The 18,545-nt window shown below is 34.2% G+C and overlaps 2 protein-coding genes across 2 annotated transcripts; both read right to left on the minus strand.

The window, feature by feature from the left end:
* Positions 1-455: 455 nt before the first annotated feature.
* On the minus strand, positions 456-3,692 carry LOC123222698 (ferredoxin C 2, chloroplastic). Its single transcript, XM_044645604.1, has 6 exons — positions 3,319-3,692; positions 3,091-3,154; positions 1,929-2,017; positions 1,212-1,280; positions 896-940; positions 456-794 (listed from the first exon to the last, which is right to left on the minus strand). Exons 1-6 carry the CDS (start codon positions 3,574-3,576, stop codon positions 750-752), a joined length of 570 nt encoding a protein of 189 aa, XP_044501539.1. The 5' UTR covers positions 3,577-3,692; the 3' UTR covers positions 456-749.
* Positions 3,693-6,987: 3,295 nt separating this feature from the next.
* LOC123224147 lies at positions 6,988-17,454 on the minus strand. Its single transcript, XM_044647703.1, has 2 exons — positions 17,007-17,454; positions 6,988-7,522 (listed from the first exon to the last, which is right to left on the minus strand). The coding sequence occupies exons 1-2, from the start codon at positions 17,229-17,231 to the stop codon at positions 7,286-7,288; spliced, it is 462 nt and encodes a 153-aa protein (XP_044503638.1). The 5' UTR covers positions 17,232-17,454; the 3' UTR covers positions 6,988-7,285.
* Between the last annotated feature and the right edge of the window lie 1,091 nt (positions 17,455-18,545).

The following is an 18,545-nucleotide window of genomic DNA, read 5'->3' on the forward strand; positions in this document are numbered from 1 at the left end:
TACTTGCCAAAAAAATAAATAAATAAATAAAAAGATAGCAAGCTTACCTTTCCTCTACATTTGCTCCTTCACATACTTCAGATGATATTTTCAGTTATGTCAAAGTTAACTGACTCTGACACATACTTACCATCTTGGGAGTTAACCAAGTAACATCAATTTTAAAATATGCATTCCAGTCTCTATCAAGATAAATAATGCAGCATAAATAAAGATGAAAGTTCCTTCCAATTCAAAATAGAAATTATATCACCATAAGAAAAAAAAAAAAAAATCTGAAACAAGCAAAATATTACAACTATGTAAGGGTATCAGGTGCTCATAGTTCTCAATCAGTTTATTTCTTATTAGTCCGACCAAAATAAGGAGTGTTTGATTGTTATACATGATGCCAACAAAAACATTGTGGCTGAAGTAGGCTCACCATTCAGAAACTTCTCTTTGGAAAATCAATATACAAGGCACAGAAAAGAAAATTATATATTCAAAATTCCTGATAATAACAATATCACTGATAGGCTTGCATGATAAATAATGTCAGTCACATATATTTCTCAGCCACATTCACACAAATGAACCAAACATACATGATTAGGGATGCTTATCATGTCATATATTACACATAGGAAGGCTAAAACAAAGAATACGAATTCTAAGCTCAAATAACCAAAAAGAGCAGCATGGCAAAAAAGAGAATCTGCAAGCTTTTCTCAGTAGATTCCTCACATCTATTTGGAATTTTATATGGCTCATTCATCGGCGATAGCTAGCTCTAACGCATAGTCATCCCTTTCCTGTGCATTGAACAAATACAGAAGTTGGTAAATCCTTCTTTCTTAAAAAATTCACTTAACAAGCATTGTATATTTCAAAAAATTTCAAAATCACAACTTACAATTGGTCCCCGAGCAAAATATCTTCCAAATTGAAGCCAATATACCTGCACATGCCAGTAATTTCACATTTCCACTAAAAAAAAGGTCTTTATATAATTTCAATCATATAGACACTAAATTAATTTTTTCATAAAGGATCATTTGGAAGCAAAAAAAAAAAATGCATTCAAGAGCAACATTAAAACTCTATTTAAGGAAGCATAAACAAATCTTTAAATGCCTTTCAAAACATGAGACATTGAATGCATTTCAATTGAAAATTCAAACAATCAGTAGGCATCCTTTCTAGTGAAGGGCCAAAATTTTGCACATTACCTCATCCTCATCCTGTGTTTCTACTTCAACATCAGAGGAGGGGAAGCCTACACAGAGAAGTGCATACCCCTGCATCATGGGAAAAAAAAAAAATAAACACATACTAAATTTATCTGAACCAAATTGAAAATGTGACTTCCAATTGCAAATTTAATCCTGAGCCAACGTTCATGCATAAGTGGATAACTGCACTTCTTTTTCTAATAAAAAAAATGTCAACACAGGAAGGGAACATATTCCTGAAATCAAAAGCAATATACCAGAGAAGCACCCAGACATCATGAATGTTTTAGAAGTCACTATATTCTGATAGGAAAACATATTAGAAAAATATAACTATTAAAGCACACATTGCAAAAGTGAAGCTAGTTCAAAAGTTTGGATGACTTGTTGTTTTTCAATTTATATAAACACTGCTGGTTTAATACATTCTCCCAATATCTGGTCCAAATATGACATTGAACCAGAAAAGGCTCTGTTCATATTTTTCCAATCTCCATTAACAAACACAGCCTCAGGGTGAAGTAACAAAGTTGCCTTCTGAATGGGATAAAGCATCCACTTCTAGCAGTATTTTGTGGCCATTAATTGATAAACTGATTATGGCAATGAAACATCGGCATCAATTCAAAACGGAATTGTTTTCATAGTTCCAAGAAAAAAAATAGAAGATTTATTGAACAAATATAAATATAAAATAAAGGTACCAAAACATGCCTTTGATTTCAGTTCAGCAGATATCCCTAGTGCTTCAGGCTGTCTAATTTGCCCAGATTTTATACGTACAGCACAACTAGTACAACAACCTGCAATGTAGAAGGAAGCTTATATCAAGAACAATTTTAATCAATAAAAATAGCAGCGCTTACACAACCAGCCATTGAAGTCCCATATAATGGAAACTACATCAGGATAAACTAACCCAGGAAAGTCAGTTCCAATTTCAAATGTTGTTCAACTATACAAGTGTCAAACCAAAAGCCTGAATAGAAAAGTTATCTGAGTTGTTTAATTGATCATACAGCTATAACTTCGGTAAACTGCATAATGCTTCTGAATTTTTTAAGAATACCTTCATATGGAAACACGATTCAGAATTCGAGAATGAATGAAAAAAATGATGCATAAAAGAAAAAGGCAAAAGTTGACTCATAAAGAATACTAATATTGAAAATGATGCATCAGCACCAAAATTCTAAGGTATCTCATGGAGGCAAAAAATTTATGCAAACCACAATTGTCTGATCTTTACTTGATTGATGGAAAAATTACTGGCTCTTGATATTTATCTTTAATAGGCTATCATTGACCCAAACCAAATGCACACGAATTTAAAAAATAGTACTTGATGGCAACTCATTGCTATATAAGGCCAAGTAATGTAGAAATTTGTATACATTACTTTTCTCAGTAGTTATTCATATGAATAAAGAACTTGTAAGTTTGTTATCAACATCAACCTAAAACTTTTGATTAGATGAAGATTCATTATTTCACAAGAAAAAAAAAAAGAGATGCCAAAGTAAAAAAAATCAGTTGTTGCAGCTCTCATATCCAAAAACAACAAAGAATTGAATTTTATTCCAAAAGTTGTCCGACTTTCCACATTCCAAAACAATTTTCCAACATCATAGCAAATGCATGTCACAACAATTTATTCTAAAAAAAAGGAAAACGTCTAATAATTAAAGACTCTCTGATGAAAAAATAAACAAGTCAGTTAAATGAGGTCAACAAAAACCGTAATTTAATGGTATCATCCCTAATCATTGTTACTACTTCAAACGATGTAATATGAAGCATGTGCCAGTTTTTTAGTAATAGAATTGCAGTATCAAGCAGTTTGTTTTGCTTTGTTCGGTAAATGAGAGAACAATACCGTGCCTGCAAGCAAAAGGTAGAGAAATATTTTGAGCTTCCGCTGTGTGCAATATGTATTGGTCCTGCATTTCATTTTATTTACACATCAAATGAATCTAAATCACCAAATTCAATCACTCAACAAATTTAGTAACACATAATTTACTATGAATTTTAAGTTCCACGGTACTTGAGAAAAAAAAAAAGGATTAAATCTTTAATTTATAATGAAATTGTGCTTTCGTACCTCGGGGACAACGAACTCGTGAACGACACCGCGTTGTCTGTCGTGAACGGTAACTTTGTGAGTCGGAATAAAGGAAGAATAGTTGCCAGAATTACTGGCCACGACAACCGGACTTTGGATCTCCGACGACGCTCTTATGCGGCGGCATTTTAGGGAGTTGAAGCTACGAGTGATAGTCTTCAGAGATGTAAGCTGCCGGTGAAGCGACGGCTGACGGTAGAGACAAGTGCAAGAACTGCAGGGAACGAGCAGGTCCATGGATAGCTTTGGTGCGTAGATGCTGCAACGTGGCAATAAGAGATGAATGGAAACTGAGTTTTCATAAAGTTTATCTCTTGTATAGTAGAACTTGTATCAGCCACCTACGCACCGTCGATTTTATTAAAACTTTTTTATTATTAGCATTATATTAATACTTCTACAGGAGGCATAGTTTCTGGAAGTGTTGATTTACCACCAAGTGTTTTGGCACATTTTTGGTGAACCATAACTACATACATTTTTTTTTTATTTAAAATATTAAAGTCACTTTTACCATCAAACCTCTCTATGTTTATCTTGGCTTGAGCCATTATCGTTTGTCAAGAATCTTTCTTTTAATCTTTTCAAAGAAATTGTTAGTAATCACAGAGAACACAAACAATAATATAAATCAACAAACCACAGCCACATATAACAAACAATATTTGAAACAAGTCCAATCGGCTCTAATACCATTTCTTAACGTTTTAAGGATCTTTTAGTCTGAATATTCATCAATATCAAGTAGAAATTATCAAGAGCCAGATTCAAGAGCCAGACCGTAAGATTGCACGCAATTAATGGATTTATGTGATTATAGCAAACCCTAGCAGAGTAATATTTAGAGAGAACTAAGGACAAACTGCCCTTAGTATGAAAAAGCCAAGAAACCCCTCAACATATACATGTATTACCATATTGCCCTTATAGTAAAGTCGCAGAATTCACAAAAGCCAAAGTTGAAAAGAAAGTGAAGCAAGCAATGATGAGGACAGAAGAAGAGAAAAAGACAATGCACTAACGAAGGCAGGCAAAAAGGAGGCTAAAGCAAAGATGGAGTTACACCAGGACAAGGTTGAGCATGCTGCTGAAAAATTACCAGCCAAAGCCCAACGTAATCGGCTGCGCCCAACATTGTCATGACAACCCTTATCTTGCAGCTACTCATCATGGCCAGATGAATGAGTTGATGGTAGGGAGGACGCAAGGACAGCACCAGCACCAGCACCAGCACCATGAAATTGGAATTGTTGCTCCACTGCCTGGAAGCACTCTGCCTACGCATCCTCTACGTGGTAACCCTCCTTCGGGGCATAAGAAATTGTTATAGTAAAATTATTTTCGTTGTAGCTATGTCTGAGGCTAGTAGTCTGGTTTTCGGTGATTTTGAGAAAACAAAAAAAAAACTAAACCAACGCCGAAATGGTTGAGTATTCGAATTTCGGTTCTGATACCTACTCAAAATCAATCTATTATAAATAGGTTGCGGTTCTAGTTTTGATTCTGATTTTATCTCTTAAAAAACTAGAAATAGAACTTAAATCAGAATTTAGAAACAAAATATTCAAATTTATATGTGTCTTTTGACAATTTGTTATCTTAGCATATATATATATATATATATATATATATATATAAAATTAAGAAAAAACTAATGAATGAAAAGGTTATACGTGTCTCTCTAATATTCAAACTTTATATAAAAAACTTTTGTAAATCACGTATACATATTCGCCAATGAATGAAGGGGTTAGGGAAATATTAAAAAAGAAAAAGTTATCTATATCGGTCCCCGGGCGGCGGGGCGCAAACAAACTCAAGTTATGGGAAGCGTTATAAGTAGTGGAGTTATATGTGTTTGTATGCTCCATGCATGAAAACATTTGATTGCCTTTTTGATTGAATGCAATTAGTTTATGTGGCCGGCAGACTCTATGTATAGCTTGGAATAATTCATTTGATCAATATGGGCAAAGCATTTTGAGTGGAAGAGATAATAAAAGTATCCTATTTCAGGTAGTGGTACAAGGTTTGGATAAAAATCGAAATTTATCTAAAACCTATAAGGTTGGTTTTAGGTGAGTCGACATTGTAAATTTTAGGTTTAAGTTCTTATTTTTAGAAATTAACTGACTTTAATTGTTTAAATTTTCATAAAATACTTAGACTTGCTTACCCATTCTTTAAATAACTAGGATTCTAATCAAGAGTGCTTTAATTAAGGGAGAATGAATCACTCAAATTATGCGAAAGGAAAATGAATTTCTACTACAGTCTGTCAGCTAAAATTAGTTAATTTTTTTATCTTTCAATAAATATAAAAAATATCCTTCTATAAATGACACTTTATTATAAAATTTTATTAAATCATTTTTATCCTTATTTTATAAAAATATATGCTTTAAAATTTTAGAACAGTTGTTAGTTATAACTAGACTCATATCATATTATCAAGATTTCAATTAAATCACATTATTGATTTAGGTTAAATTCTCACTATTTTAGTGCGAGCTAAATTCAAATCATAACTGGAATTTGATAAAAGCTAAGATTAGAGTTCTAATTTTTTAATTAAAAATAAGAATTTAAATAATAAGCTTTTAAGTTGATAAAATAAAATATAATTTATTAGAACTTTAAAAGTATCAGTGATATTAATTCTATAATATTATCATTAAAAAAGTAACACTATTAAAATTAATATTTGACTTCTAACATAGTGATGGACAATTGGGTAAGAAATAGCCGATCTTGCCTTAATTTAATTACAAATAATTTTTCCAAAATTTCTTCCCTTAATGTTTATAATTAATTTCGATAAAATATTATGATAATCATTGGAAAACGATGCAGATTTTTTTTTTTGTTTAAATATTTGTGACAATAAATGGAAACACTCCCATCATATTATTGCTCGTAGCGATGACAATAGATTAAATAAATGTTGAATATTTTAATCTTTATCTTTATTCTTATAAAAGAAACTTTTTTCTATTCTTATCTTATCCCTTATATAAGGATGACGGTCAATCCTTATTTCTTCTTTAGGGGAAAATTTTCTCTCTTCTTTCCCTTCTTGTGAAAAAATTTTCTCATACTTTCCCTTTTGTATCTTTGTTTGAAAAATTACTGAATATTTATAAAGTGTCAAACATATTTATAATAATAATAAAATTTTAAGATTATTTCATCATGTTAACGAAGAGATAACATGAGAAGAGGATGGACCAAAGAGATATTTATATCTATTCTCAAGTATAGAAATTTTAATCATCTTTAACCCTACCTTTGTCAAAGAATTCCCTTCTTGTTTGCGAAAAGACAAGCCAAAGACTCAATTTCATGGATTAAATTGCCATTTCTAATAACTTGTAACAAGGGAATTTCCATAACTCTATCATTTTTAAATGTGTATGTATGTATGTATGTATGTATGTATCATAATCAGCATTCTAAGATGGATTGATTCATTGAGACACAATAATTTCATAAACATCATCACTGATTGCTTCTAAAGCTGAATTTGAATCCGCAAAACAACTCAATTTTCCAAGGGCAGAAGCAGAAACAAACCAATCAGATTAAGGAACAATTGCCAGATACCTGAAACCATTCTGATGTTACAAGAAAAACCAGATAAGAAAACAATCAACTTAATCTCATCGCCATTGGTTATTATTTATCTGTATTTCATAGTTTCTTCTATAACCAAAAGCCGATTCAAGGTAAATCAAGGAGCTTTTGATTGATACAAATCAGTTTTACTGTGTATACAGAACTCAGTTGATCAAAATCCTCAATAAAGAAGTTGAAGAAACCCTTCTAAACAACGAACATGAACATGACAGGGTTCCACAACAGTAGTAGAAAGATCATATACCCAAAAGAATTAAACTTAAAATATTATTGGTATCAAATTTAAAACCTGTAAGCTTGTCGAGGTCTTTCAAACCCATTGCAATCTACCTTGGTATTCCACACATTGCTGGATTTTGCCATCAGGGGTCAACACCTGGTTCTGCACTTTAGCTGGTCTGGTACTGTACCTTACTTTGAATGTTGGCAATGTCCTATGTTGCTCTTCCACATTGGCAGATGTATGTGATGACACTTCATCAAGGAACTCATCTGCCACGTCTCCGTCTTCATCTATCCTAAGCCGTTTTGCATACCATCCTAAACCCTGAATCCATAAACATAAACAGCAACTAAGAAAATTAGGAAGAAAAAAGAAGAATCAAAAGTAATCTCAGACAAAAAGAAAAAGGAAAAAAAAGAAAAGATTAATTATAGTGAAAAATATATAGAAGTATAAGATGCAGTAACTAATAAACAAAAGGTTTAAAAGAGAAGAAGGGACTGAGAGCCCTTTTCCCACAAGTCTTATGTATTTCTTTTTCTTTTTAATTGAACAAGAGAGTGGGTGGACCATAAGTGCAACACGGGTAAAGTTGCTGCAACGGTCAATGTTCATTCCCCACCAACAATCCAGACCAGTCTCACATATCTTCACTATTTTGTAGCTGGAAATAGCTCTAGCGGAAGAAAGAATACAGGCGAGAATTATTTATTTTTGGTTCATTTTGACTAGCAAGCAAGATGGTCCATTCCAAATTCTTCTAATTCATATAAAAGTGCAACAAACACTATATTCAATGTTCAAACTACTAAAGTAAAGAAACATATTAGTTTGTTAGCATCAAAATAATAACATAGTGACTCATTGAGTCAACAATCTCCCCCTTTTTATGATGACAAACACATATCTATTTCAAGAAATATTAGAAAATATACCAACGAATGTATTTCCTTGAAGAAGAAACACTTGATTTTTAAGAAAAATTTGGCTCTAAAGAAGTCAAGTTTTCTCCCCCTGAATATATGCACCATAATCAAATGACAATACAATCCATATCATTTCACATATCCAACATTCATATTAAAAATTCAATCTCAAAATTTCACAATCTACATATCATTCTCATATCAAATATAAAATATCATTTTCAAATGACAATGCATTCTATATCATTTCACATATACAACATTCATATCGAATATTCAATGTCAAAATTTCAAAATCCCCATATAATTTATCACATTCATAATTTCTCCCCCATTGTCATTAAAGAAAAAATAATAATAAATAAGGTATATACCCAAGAAGACAACGGAAAACTAAAATCCATGAACATATAGATATGAAACATGATCATTAAAGCAACATCCATGACAAAGGAAAACTAAAATAAATGTTAACTTGGAGAAAGGTAAAGTAAAATTGTATTTTTTCGTTTACATTTTACAATCTGGTTTAAATAGAAAACTAGATGCCTAACTTCTAGGTGTATAAAAGGCTAATTATACAATTTATGCTAATCTATTCTATTATGGAAAGAACTAAAATAGCAGATAAATTTCTGTCATATCTTTTTCTAAAACCATGAGATCCGGTCAACTATCTTCTTCAACACTCCCCCTCAAGCTGGTTTGAAAATATCTCTCATTTCCAGCTTGGACACCAACTCATCAAATTGTCTTCTTGGAAGGCTCTTCGTAAGAATGTCTGCTACTTGTTGTGCAGTAGGCAAATAAGTCATGCATATCTGTCCTTTGTCAATTTTTTCCTTGATAAAGTGCTTGTCAATCTCCACATGTTTGGTCCTGTCATGCATGACTGGATTGTGAGCTATAGCGATGGCAGACTTCTTGTCGCAGTATAGCTTAATTGGAGAAGTTAACTTGATATTTAGGTCTTCTAATATCTGCCTCATCCAAAGACCTTCACAAATGCCTAGGGCTACTGCTCTATATTCTGTTTCAGCACTGCTCCTAGCCACCACATTCTGTTTTTTGCTTCTCCATGTAACTAAATTCCCACACACAAAGGTGCAATACCCAGATGTTGATCTCCTATCTGTTATGTCTCCTGCCCAATCTGCATCTGTGTAGATGTCAACCTGAAAATGTCCATTGTTAGCAAAGAATAGACCCTTACCAGGTGTCCCCTTTAGGTATCTCAAAATTCTCACTACTGCCTCATGGTGTTTCTAACCTGGTGAATGCATGAACTGACTTACCACTCCAACAGCAAAGGTAATGTCAGGTCATGTATGAGCTAGGTATATGAGTTTCCCTACCAACTTTTGATATTGCTCCTTATCAACTAGTTCCTCAGGTGTAGATGCTTCCACTTTCAAATTAGGTTCCATAGGAGTTTCAGTAGCCCTACAACCAAGCATTCCTGTTTCACCAAAAAGATCCAGTACATATTTCCTTTGGCATACTGAAATCCCATGTTCTGATCTGGTAATTTCCATGCCAAGGAAGTACTTCGCCTCTCCTAAGTCTTTAACTTCAAATTCCTTTGCCAGCAACTTCTTAAGTTCGTCTATTTCACTGTCATCATCCCCTGTTAGGATAATATCGTCAACATACACAATCAAGACAGCTCGTTTTCCCTCACTAGAGTGTTTAACAAATAGGGTATGATCTCCCTGACTTTGTCTATACCCTAGTTTTCTTACTACTCCAAATCTCTCAAACCAAGCTCTTGGTGATTGTTTTAGTCCATATATGGACTTGATTAGTTTACATACTCTCCCCCTGCCAACTAAATGCTCAAAACCTGGTGGTGGTTCCATAAAAACCTCTTCATCTAGATAACCATTTAGGAAGACATTTTTTACATCTAGTTGATGCAATGACCATCCAAAATTTGCAGCTAAAGAAAATAGGATTCGAATTGAGTTTACCTTAGCCACAGGTGCAAAAGTCTCTTGATAATCAAGACCATGTGTTTGTGTAAATCCTTTAGCTACCAAACGTGTTTTATATCTCTCTATGGACTCGTCAGCTTTACATTTGACAGTGAATACCCACTTGCATCCCACTGCCTTTTTTTCTCTGGGCAATACAACACTTTCCCATGTGTTATTCTTCACTAGTGCATTCATTTCCTCCATGACTGCCTCTTTCCACTTAGGACACTCTAACGCCTCTTGTATGTTTCTAGGAATAGAAAGATGAGAAATTTTTGAGGTAAATGCTTTATGTTCACTAGACAATTTGTGGTATGACATGTATTTGGCTATAGGATGATTAGTACATGATCCAACACCTTTCCTAATAGCAATTGGAATGTCCAGATCTGTGTCAAAAACTCTGGTATTGTGCTCTGTATTTGACTCTGTAACTGTTGGACCAGAATTAGTTTGAGAGGAAAATTTTGGTTCAATAGTAATAGAGGGATTACCTGTGTTGTGTAGCTCCAGACCAGGTTCCATGGGGTTAGCTGATTGACTTTGGCCTTGAGTTGAAGGATGGTCTCTATTATTTTGATGTCTCCTTTTGGTGTAAACCTGTATCTCGGTTGTAGGGTCCTCGTTTAGTACCTGTGTTGTTGTATCTCCCCCTGTAGTTGGCAAATTTTGACTCAGAGAAATGGTTTGATCTGCAGGGTTTATTTCTATGGGTTTATCCAAAACACTAGGGAGATGAGGAAGATAAGGCACAGGTGAGCTAGCACCAGTACTGGTCTAATCCTGGAAACTTTTTCCAGTACCTGTTCCAGTCCGTGCAGCTTCATCTTCAAACACCCTGTTATACTTCTCCCCCTGAAGATGATTTTCAAAAAATGGTTGTTGTTCAAGAAATACAACATCCATACTAACCTGTATTTTCTTAGTTTTAGGATTAAACACTTTGTACCCTTTTTGGTTAGTTGCATAGCCTATGAAAACACATTTTTCAGCCTTAGGAGCAAGTTTTGATCTACCCACATCTGTAATATGCACGAACACTATACAACCAAAAACTTTGAGAGGTAAATTTGAGTGCAATCTATTGTCTGGAAAGAATTCCTTTAAACAACTCAAGGGAGTTCTATGATTTAGGACTCTAGAGGGAACTCTATTAATCAAATATGCAGCTGTTAGAACTGCATCTCCCCATAAATAATATGGAACATTCATAGCTAGCATGAGAGCCCTACTAACCTCAAGAAGGTGTCTGTTTTTTCTTTCTGCAACCCCATTCTGTTGAGGTGTATGACCACATGAAGATTGATGTTGAATGCCTTTTTCAAGTAAAAATTGTCCTAAAATTTGATTGAAGTATTCTTTACCATTATCGGTTCTTAGAATACTAATTTTGGTTTGAAATTGTGTTTAACCATATTATAAAATATTTTGAACAATTGTTGAACTTCTGATTTTTGTTTCATTAAATACACCCAACATAGTCTAGTGTGGTCATCAATAAAAGTCACAAACCACCTTTTGCCAGATAAAGAAGTGATGTTACAAGGCCCCCAAACATCACTATGAATCAAATAGAAAGTTTTTGAAGCCCTATATGGTTTTGAGTTGTATAACTGTCAGGTACTCTTAGAGAATGAACATATATCACAATGCAAGTACTGATTTTTTAATTTCTGGAACAAAACAGGAAATAAATGCTTTAAATAAGGAAAACTAGGGTGACCTAACCTATAATGCCAAGTCATTATTTGCTCTCTAATTGAGAGAGAGTTTACATCACAAGATAACCCTACTGCTTGATCTTTTCCTCCAAAATAATAGAGCCCACCATCTTCTCTAGCACTGCCAATCTCCTTCCCCAAGTTTCTGTCCTGAAAAGCACATTTTTGAGGTGAGAAAATGACTAAACAATTGGAGTTTCTTGATAGCTTGCTGACTGACAGTAAATTACAAGACAGATTAGGAACATGCAAGACAGATTCTAAGGTGATAGCATTAGAGATTTTAACAGATCCTTTCCCTGCTATAGGAGTGAAGCTACCATCAGCAAGTCTGACCTTTTTGTTACCAGGACATGGAATGTATGTGTGGAATAGAGAAGACATGCTTGTCATGTGATCGGAAGCACCTGAATCAATGATCCAAGGTGTGTGATCGGTGAGACTCAAAAAACTGGTAGATAAATTACCTGTGTGGACAAGAGAGCAGTTAGGAGTTGATGAATGGTTTACTAGTTTCAGGAGCTGATTTATCTGTTCCTTTGTGAGAGACACTTGTTATGCTGAATTTGCATTAGGGAAACTCCTCTCCCTCGCCTTCCAATTTTCTGGTTTGCCGTTTAATTTCCAGCATGTCTCTCTTGTATGGCGAGGACGGTGACAGTAGTCACACCAGACTTTCTTCTTATCTTCTGGTTTGCGAGCAGCAGCTTTAAGAGCCGTATTTTCTTGTGAAACCAAGGCTGAAGTTTCAATAGAAGCAGGTACTGGCTCCTTTTTCCCTAACATAACAGACCGTCTACTCTCTTCCCTTCTAACTTCTGCAAACACCTCATTTAGAGAAGATAAGGGACGTCTGCCTATAATGCGACTCCTAACTTCATCAAACTCTACATTCAAACCTGCCAAAAAGGAATATACTCTAGAATTATCCACTTCCTTCTGATAATGAGCTGCATCAGAAGGATCCTTCCAAGTATAGTCTTTAAAAATATCCAGCTCCTGCCATAACCTCTTCATTGCTGAGAAATACTTTGTCACAGTCTCATTTCCTTGCTTTAATTCTCCAAGTTTCAACTGCAACTCATAGATCTGAGATTGATTTCTCAGATCTGAGTACATTTTTGTCAAGTTATCCCACAACTCTTTGGCTATTGAATATCCTAAGTAGGTTGCGCTTATATCTTCCTCCATAGAGTTGGTAAGCCACGCCATAACCATTGAGTTTTCTGCCTCCCAAGTTTCATATTCTGCATCCTTCCTGTCTGGTTCCTTCTTTTCACCGGTCAAATACCCAATCTTTCCCCTTCCGCAAATATACAAGCGGACAGATAATGACCAGCGATGAAAATTGTCTCCATTAAGTTTTAAATTGGAGATTCGGACAATATGTTGATCGGTTTGATTTGACTGGTTTTCTGGGTTGGTTGTCATTGTGGGGTCTCAAAAAATAAAAGAAAAAAAACAGCCTAGATCTCAGAGTTGAGAACCTAGCTCTGATACCATGTTAACTTGGAGAAAGGTAAAGTAAAATTGTATTTTTTCGTTTACATTTTACAATCTGGTTTAAATAGAAAACTAGATGCCTAACTTCTAGGTGTATAAAAGGCTAATTACACAATTTATGCTAATCTATTCTATTATGGAAAAAACTAAAATAGCAGGTAAATTTCTGTCATATCTTTTCCTAAAAACATGAGATCCGGTCAACTATCTTCTTCAACAATAAACATGATCATCAAAATATGAGCGCTAATGTCCATACAATATGAAGTATAAAACCATATAAAATGTCCAAATACATCAGATAATAATAAAAAGAGAAAATAGGAAGGTGGAGGGAGACATTGAAGAATCTTTGCCATGTTAGAGTGCAATGTAGTAAGGGTAATCTGATGAACCTTCTCAAAAGAGGTAAGCTAAGTATGAAAACCGCAACTTTGGAATGAAGAGTCACAATCTCATAAGTCAAAGCAAAAATAGGATCGACATCTAAAGTAAGAGCTGGCTCAATAAAAGATCTCACCTCGGAGACCACCCTAGGCCTCTTGCTAGTAGCATGGGCTTGCAACTCAAAAGAACCTCGATCCCTTTGCTAATCAAATTGGTCTTCCTCATCATCATAAACACTATCATAATTTGCAGTATCATTAGCATCAAGAGCCTATTGTTCAACATCAAGGTCAACATCTAGTGCCAAACCACCGAGATCTATATCTCCATTAGGTAAAATCTGCAAACAGTGCAACCAAATATCTTCCCTCTAACAAAAACTCATGGCACAAAGCCTAAAAACAGAATATGCATCACTAATAGTCTTAACATCGAGCTCATTAAAGAGCAAAACCTTTGCCTCTTGAAGCATTAGTGTGATAATGGGGTAAAAAGAAACATGGTGGCTATGATGGGTAAAAGTGAAGACAATCAAGTCAAAGATGACATGACACAAGTTAATAGGTGACCCATGGATAAGGTGAGATAGATCATAGAAGTCAATTATATTGACTTCATTAAAATGACCCAACTAGGCTACAAGAGAATACCTAATGATGTTATGAAGAATGCAGGTAAAAAGGGTGAGATGCCGATGAGGCAGACAGTGACCACATCGTGGTTAGGATTACCTGTCATAGATTGAAGGATCATAAGATATAAAGGGTTAATAAAATGACACCAACAAGATGGAAGATAGGGACCTTAAACAACCGAAAGACTAAAGGCGACGCAACGACTAACAGAGATAAATGGATATGACAACTCTTGACATAAGTGGTGGTTTCATTAAGAAGTCGATTATACTCCATGTTCGCATAAAATTGGTTAACAAGAGTGGAATAATTATGACCGCCTAGATTGCCAAACCTAATCCGCCATAATCTATCAAAAAGAGTCCTAAAGTTAAATTGAGATAATAAGTCAAAATCGACTATCTGGGTCTTGCATAGTGCACGACGACCATAGTGATTGACATAAGTTGAAGCAGCTTGGGCAAACTGGAAATGAACGTGATCAAAAGGAACCTCCAAGGACTCGAGTTGATCGACATTGGCTAAAAAGGTTTCCCTAACGTTTCTAAACGACCTAGGGGCTTGCCTAGAGCTCCTAGGACTCTTAATATTTAGCATGACTAAGAAAAATGAACAATGCATAAAATAATCCTATGATTATCAACCTAAGCTAATTGAAACACAAAAGTAAGGTTCGAAATGGAAAATAGTTAACAAGAATAAATACCACATTGAGTGCTATAAGATGCGAGGGAATGCAAAACGGTTCTAAATGTATGTACAAGGGCAAAAATCCAATTTCACACAAACAATCATGAATTCAAAAACCGAATACACACTTAAGTTGTAATAGCGAGAGGAATCCAATGGTGTGTTTGAAATTTGAAAAAGAAGAGCAAAAGAGGTAGTTTAAACAAAGCATGAAATTAGAAAGATGAAATTTAGGGGTTTTAAGCAAAATTAGGTGGATTTGAACAAAAACCGATTTCCTAGGGTTTAGGTTTTTTAGGGATTTGTTGTGATTTTGGTTGAAACGTGACATTTTTGAAAGGGTTTTTTTGGTTAAAATGTCTAGAAATTAAGTTTGAAAGTGATTTGATGCAAAACAAAAAAAGAAAATCTTTTGAAACACCATAACCATAAGTTCTTGCTCATAGATCGACTTCAGGCAATTTCGTCTAAAAAAAGCACAACTTATGAAGGCGATGAGATATCCCTTTTACATCAAATCTGTCCCCAATCCAATCCCCCCTGTATCAGTTTCTCAAATAACTAACTTTTCAAAATTCAACATAGCTAATATGGGCATTGTAGTCATAGTTACTTAAAATTTTCTAGATGCCTCTTGAACTTCATTTGTCCATTTGAAACTATCTTTCTTGAGAAGCCTAGTAAGAAATTCAATTATCTTTTTGTATCCTTTTCACAAAGGGCCAATAATAACTATAGCCCTAAAAACCCACGCAACTCTCTCGCATCCCTCACAACCGGCCAACTCAATATGTTGTCAATCTTATTCAAGTCAACTGCTACCCCCTCGGTTGAGATAATATGGCCAATATACTAAATCTATTTGCACCCAAAAAAAAATATTTCTTTTCTATTTACTGCCAATTGGTGCTCCTTTAAAAGTTGCAACATAGTGCAAAGGTGTGTTAGATATGTTTGTATGTTTGTGCTATATATCAAGATGTCATAAGAAAAAAAAAGACCAGAATAAACTTCTTTAGGTGGGGTCAAAATATGTCCTTCATCAATGCTTGAAAGGTTGCTAAAGCATTAGATAAACCAAATGACATTAATAGGAACTCGTAGTCACCATTATGGGTTTTGAATGTCATTTTCTCCCCATCCCTCTCTACTACCTATTCTAATGGTATCTGGACTTCAAATCCAACTTTAAAAAATAGTCACCCCACTCAGTTAATCCAAAATCTCATCTATTGCCAAAATTGAAAATTTTTTAGTCACAGTGACTCTGTTCAAAGCCCTATAATTTATACAAAATCTTCACTCTTCATCTTTCTTATGTATGAGTAAAGTCGGGCTTTAAAATGCGCTTGTATTTGGTCGGATGATACCTGATTCCAACATTTTTTGGACTATTTTCTCAACTTCACTTTTTTGGTAAAGAGATTTATGAAGAGAAGAGATGATTTTATGCTCAAATCCACCCAATTTTGTGTCGATATAGATCAATGTGGACACTAATTTCTCCAGCTCCTATTGGTACTTCCATAGCACAAATTAACTCAATCCAGTATTACTTTTTTCCTTCAAATGTTATATTATCCCTTCTACAACTCCAAGATTCTAAGCAAAGCGATCTAGACACACTAAACTATACAGGTAATCAATCACGTACCTCTAAAAACCATTGGTTCTTTGGTCTTACATCTCACAGGAAAATATAGTCGGAAGCGGCAATCATCAAAACCAAAATAATTTTTATTCAATCTTTCCTTCAACAACTTCATTAACTTGCTTCTTAAAAGAAATGATCTAACTACTTCATAAATTAAACAAGTAACCCAAAATGTTGTTCAAACGATTATGTTAGCGTTATAGAAAAGACATAAATTATAGCAAATCATCACATGTTACAGTGCATCAGAATTCATAAAGATGTTAATCCAGCAAATATGAAAAAACTATGAAAATGTAGAGAGAGTGAGAAAGACCTGGACGCCACCGTCGCCTGAAGTACAAGGGACAAAAACAGGACCGTGCTGAGGCCGTTCCACAGGGACTTGTACCTGCACACCAAAACCTTTACGAGGAAGACCGGTTTCCTGAAATTTAGGGGGGTTATTGACTGGACTATCATCGACTTCGTCTTCTTTTACTTGGGTAACATTATCTTTAGCTAATCCTAGAAATCCTGCAATTCTTCTAAGAAAAGGCATCCCAAACCAATAGCAGGGGCGAAAGAATTAAGAAACTCGTTGGATTGGAGAAAAAGAAAGAAGTAGAATGTAGATCGTGTTGTTATTGGTGAGTAATTGTTTTTGTTTGATTGGTCTTGGTAAGCTGGGTTTGGTTTGAACCTTTCGTACCGTGTTAACCGTCAAGTTTCTCCTGCAGAAAGTTGATTTCAGATTAAATTGCTTTAATGTGTTGACTGTGAAAATATCCAGCTAAAACTGAGAGGCTACGATTTTTATCTATTTTTAATTTTAATATTAATAATTTTAAATTTAAATAAAATAATATTTAATTATATAATATATAAATTAATAATAGATAAAATAAAATAATATTCGATATATATAATAACAAATTATCATTAAATATATAATAATAAATTATCATTAATTTATAAACAAGTGAAACTATATATATCTAAATCTGATACACAAAATGATACTCACGGATGTAGCAACCAACATAACAGATGTCATCTCAGTTATCACGTTGGCTTGTTGTCACATCAATGGGTAAAAAATTTCTGTAAAAAAATATTGATTTGCTCTTTCTAAATCAATTTCTTTAAGATTTTAAAGCAAGAAGCGCACAAAACTTTGAACTCTCACTGACCATCATTCACCAACCACAAATTGTCATTCACCGAAACCATTGTCTGCTTTCATCAATTGAAAGGAAAAAGGACTATTTCCCAACTATTTTTTAGCCCTATATCAAAAGCATATTCATATAAAATAAAAAACTCAAACATTTATCCATCTTTAAATCATCGTTAAATTTTCTGTTAAATAAAGGGGTAAAACCGTCATTTTACTATTTAATTCTAGTTATATAATTTTATCACATTTTCCTCTCTAATTTTAAAAATTAACTTTTACCCTATCTCTAAACTTTGAAAAGTGACTTTCACCCTCAAATCACTAATTTTTTTTCACTTTCCCTCTGGCCACTGGCGACGACGTGGCTGGAGAAAGAGTGACGAGCGTCATCTAGAGAATGGACGACGCTCGTTGAGCTTCACTGGACGACGATTCTTCATCCAAAGATCTGGACAATAATCGTCTTTCTTGGACGACGATCGTCGTCCAGAGGTCATCATCATCCAGAGGTCATCATCATCCAGAGGTGGTCGACCTCTAGACAAAATCTTCTTCGTTGTCGCTAGAAAAAGTGACTGTATTTCAGGAGGGAAAAGTTAATTTTTTAAAACTTAATTCAGGGGATAAATGTTAGTTTTTCAAATTAAAGAGGAAAAATGAGATAAAATTTTAATTATTTAATATTATTGATGAAAT

Source organism: Mangifera indica, chromosome 8 (assembly GCF_011075055.1).
Source record: "Mangifera indica cultivar Alphonso chromosome 8, CATAS_Mindica_2.1, whole genome shotgun sequence".
Lineage (NCBI taxonomy): Eukaryota > Viridiplantae > Streptophyta > Magnoliopsida > Sapindales > Anacardiaceae > Mangifera > Mangifera indica.

Coding starts and splice junctions, on each gene's coding strand:
- LOC123222698 (XM_044645604.1), bottom strand. CDS start 3,576: ATGGACCTGCTCGTTCCCTGCAGTTCTTGCACTTGTCTCTACCGTCAG. Junction 3,155..3,318: donor ACGAGTTCGTTGTCCCCGAG/GTACGAAAGCAC, acceptor AATGAAATGCAG/GACCAATACATATTGCACAC. Junction 1,281..1,928: donor CTGCTGAACTGAAATCAAAG/GCATGTTTTGGT, acceptor CCCATGATGCAG/GGGTATGCACTTCTCTGTGT.
- LOC123224147 (XM_044647703.1), bottom strand. CDS start 17,231: ATGCCTTTTCTTAGAAGAATTGCAGGATTTCTAGGATTAGCTAAAGAT. Junction 7,523..17,006: donor CAGGCGACGGTGGCGTCCAG/GTCTTTCTCACT, acceptor TTATGGATTCAG/GGTTTAGGATGGTATGCAAA.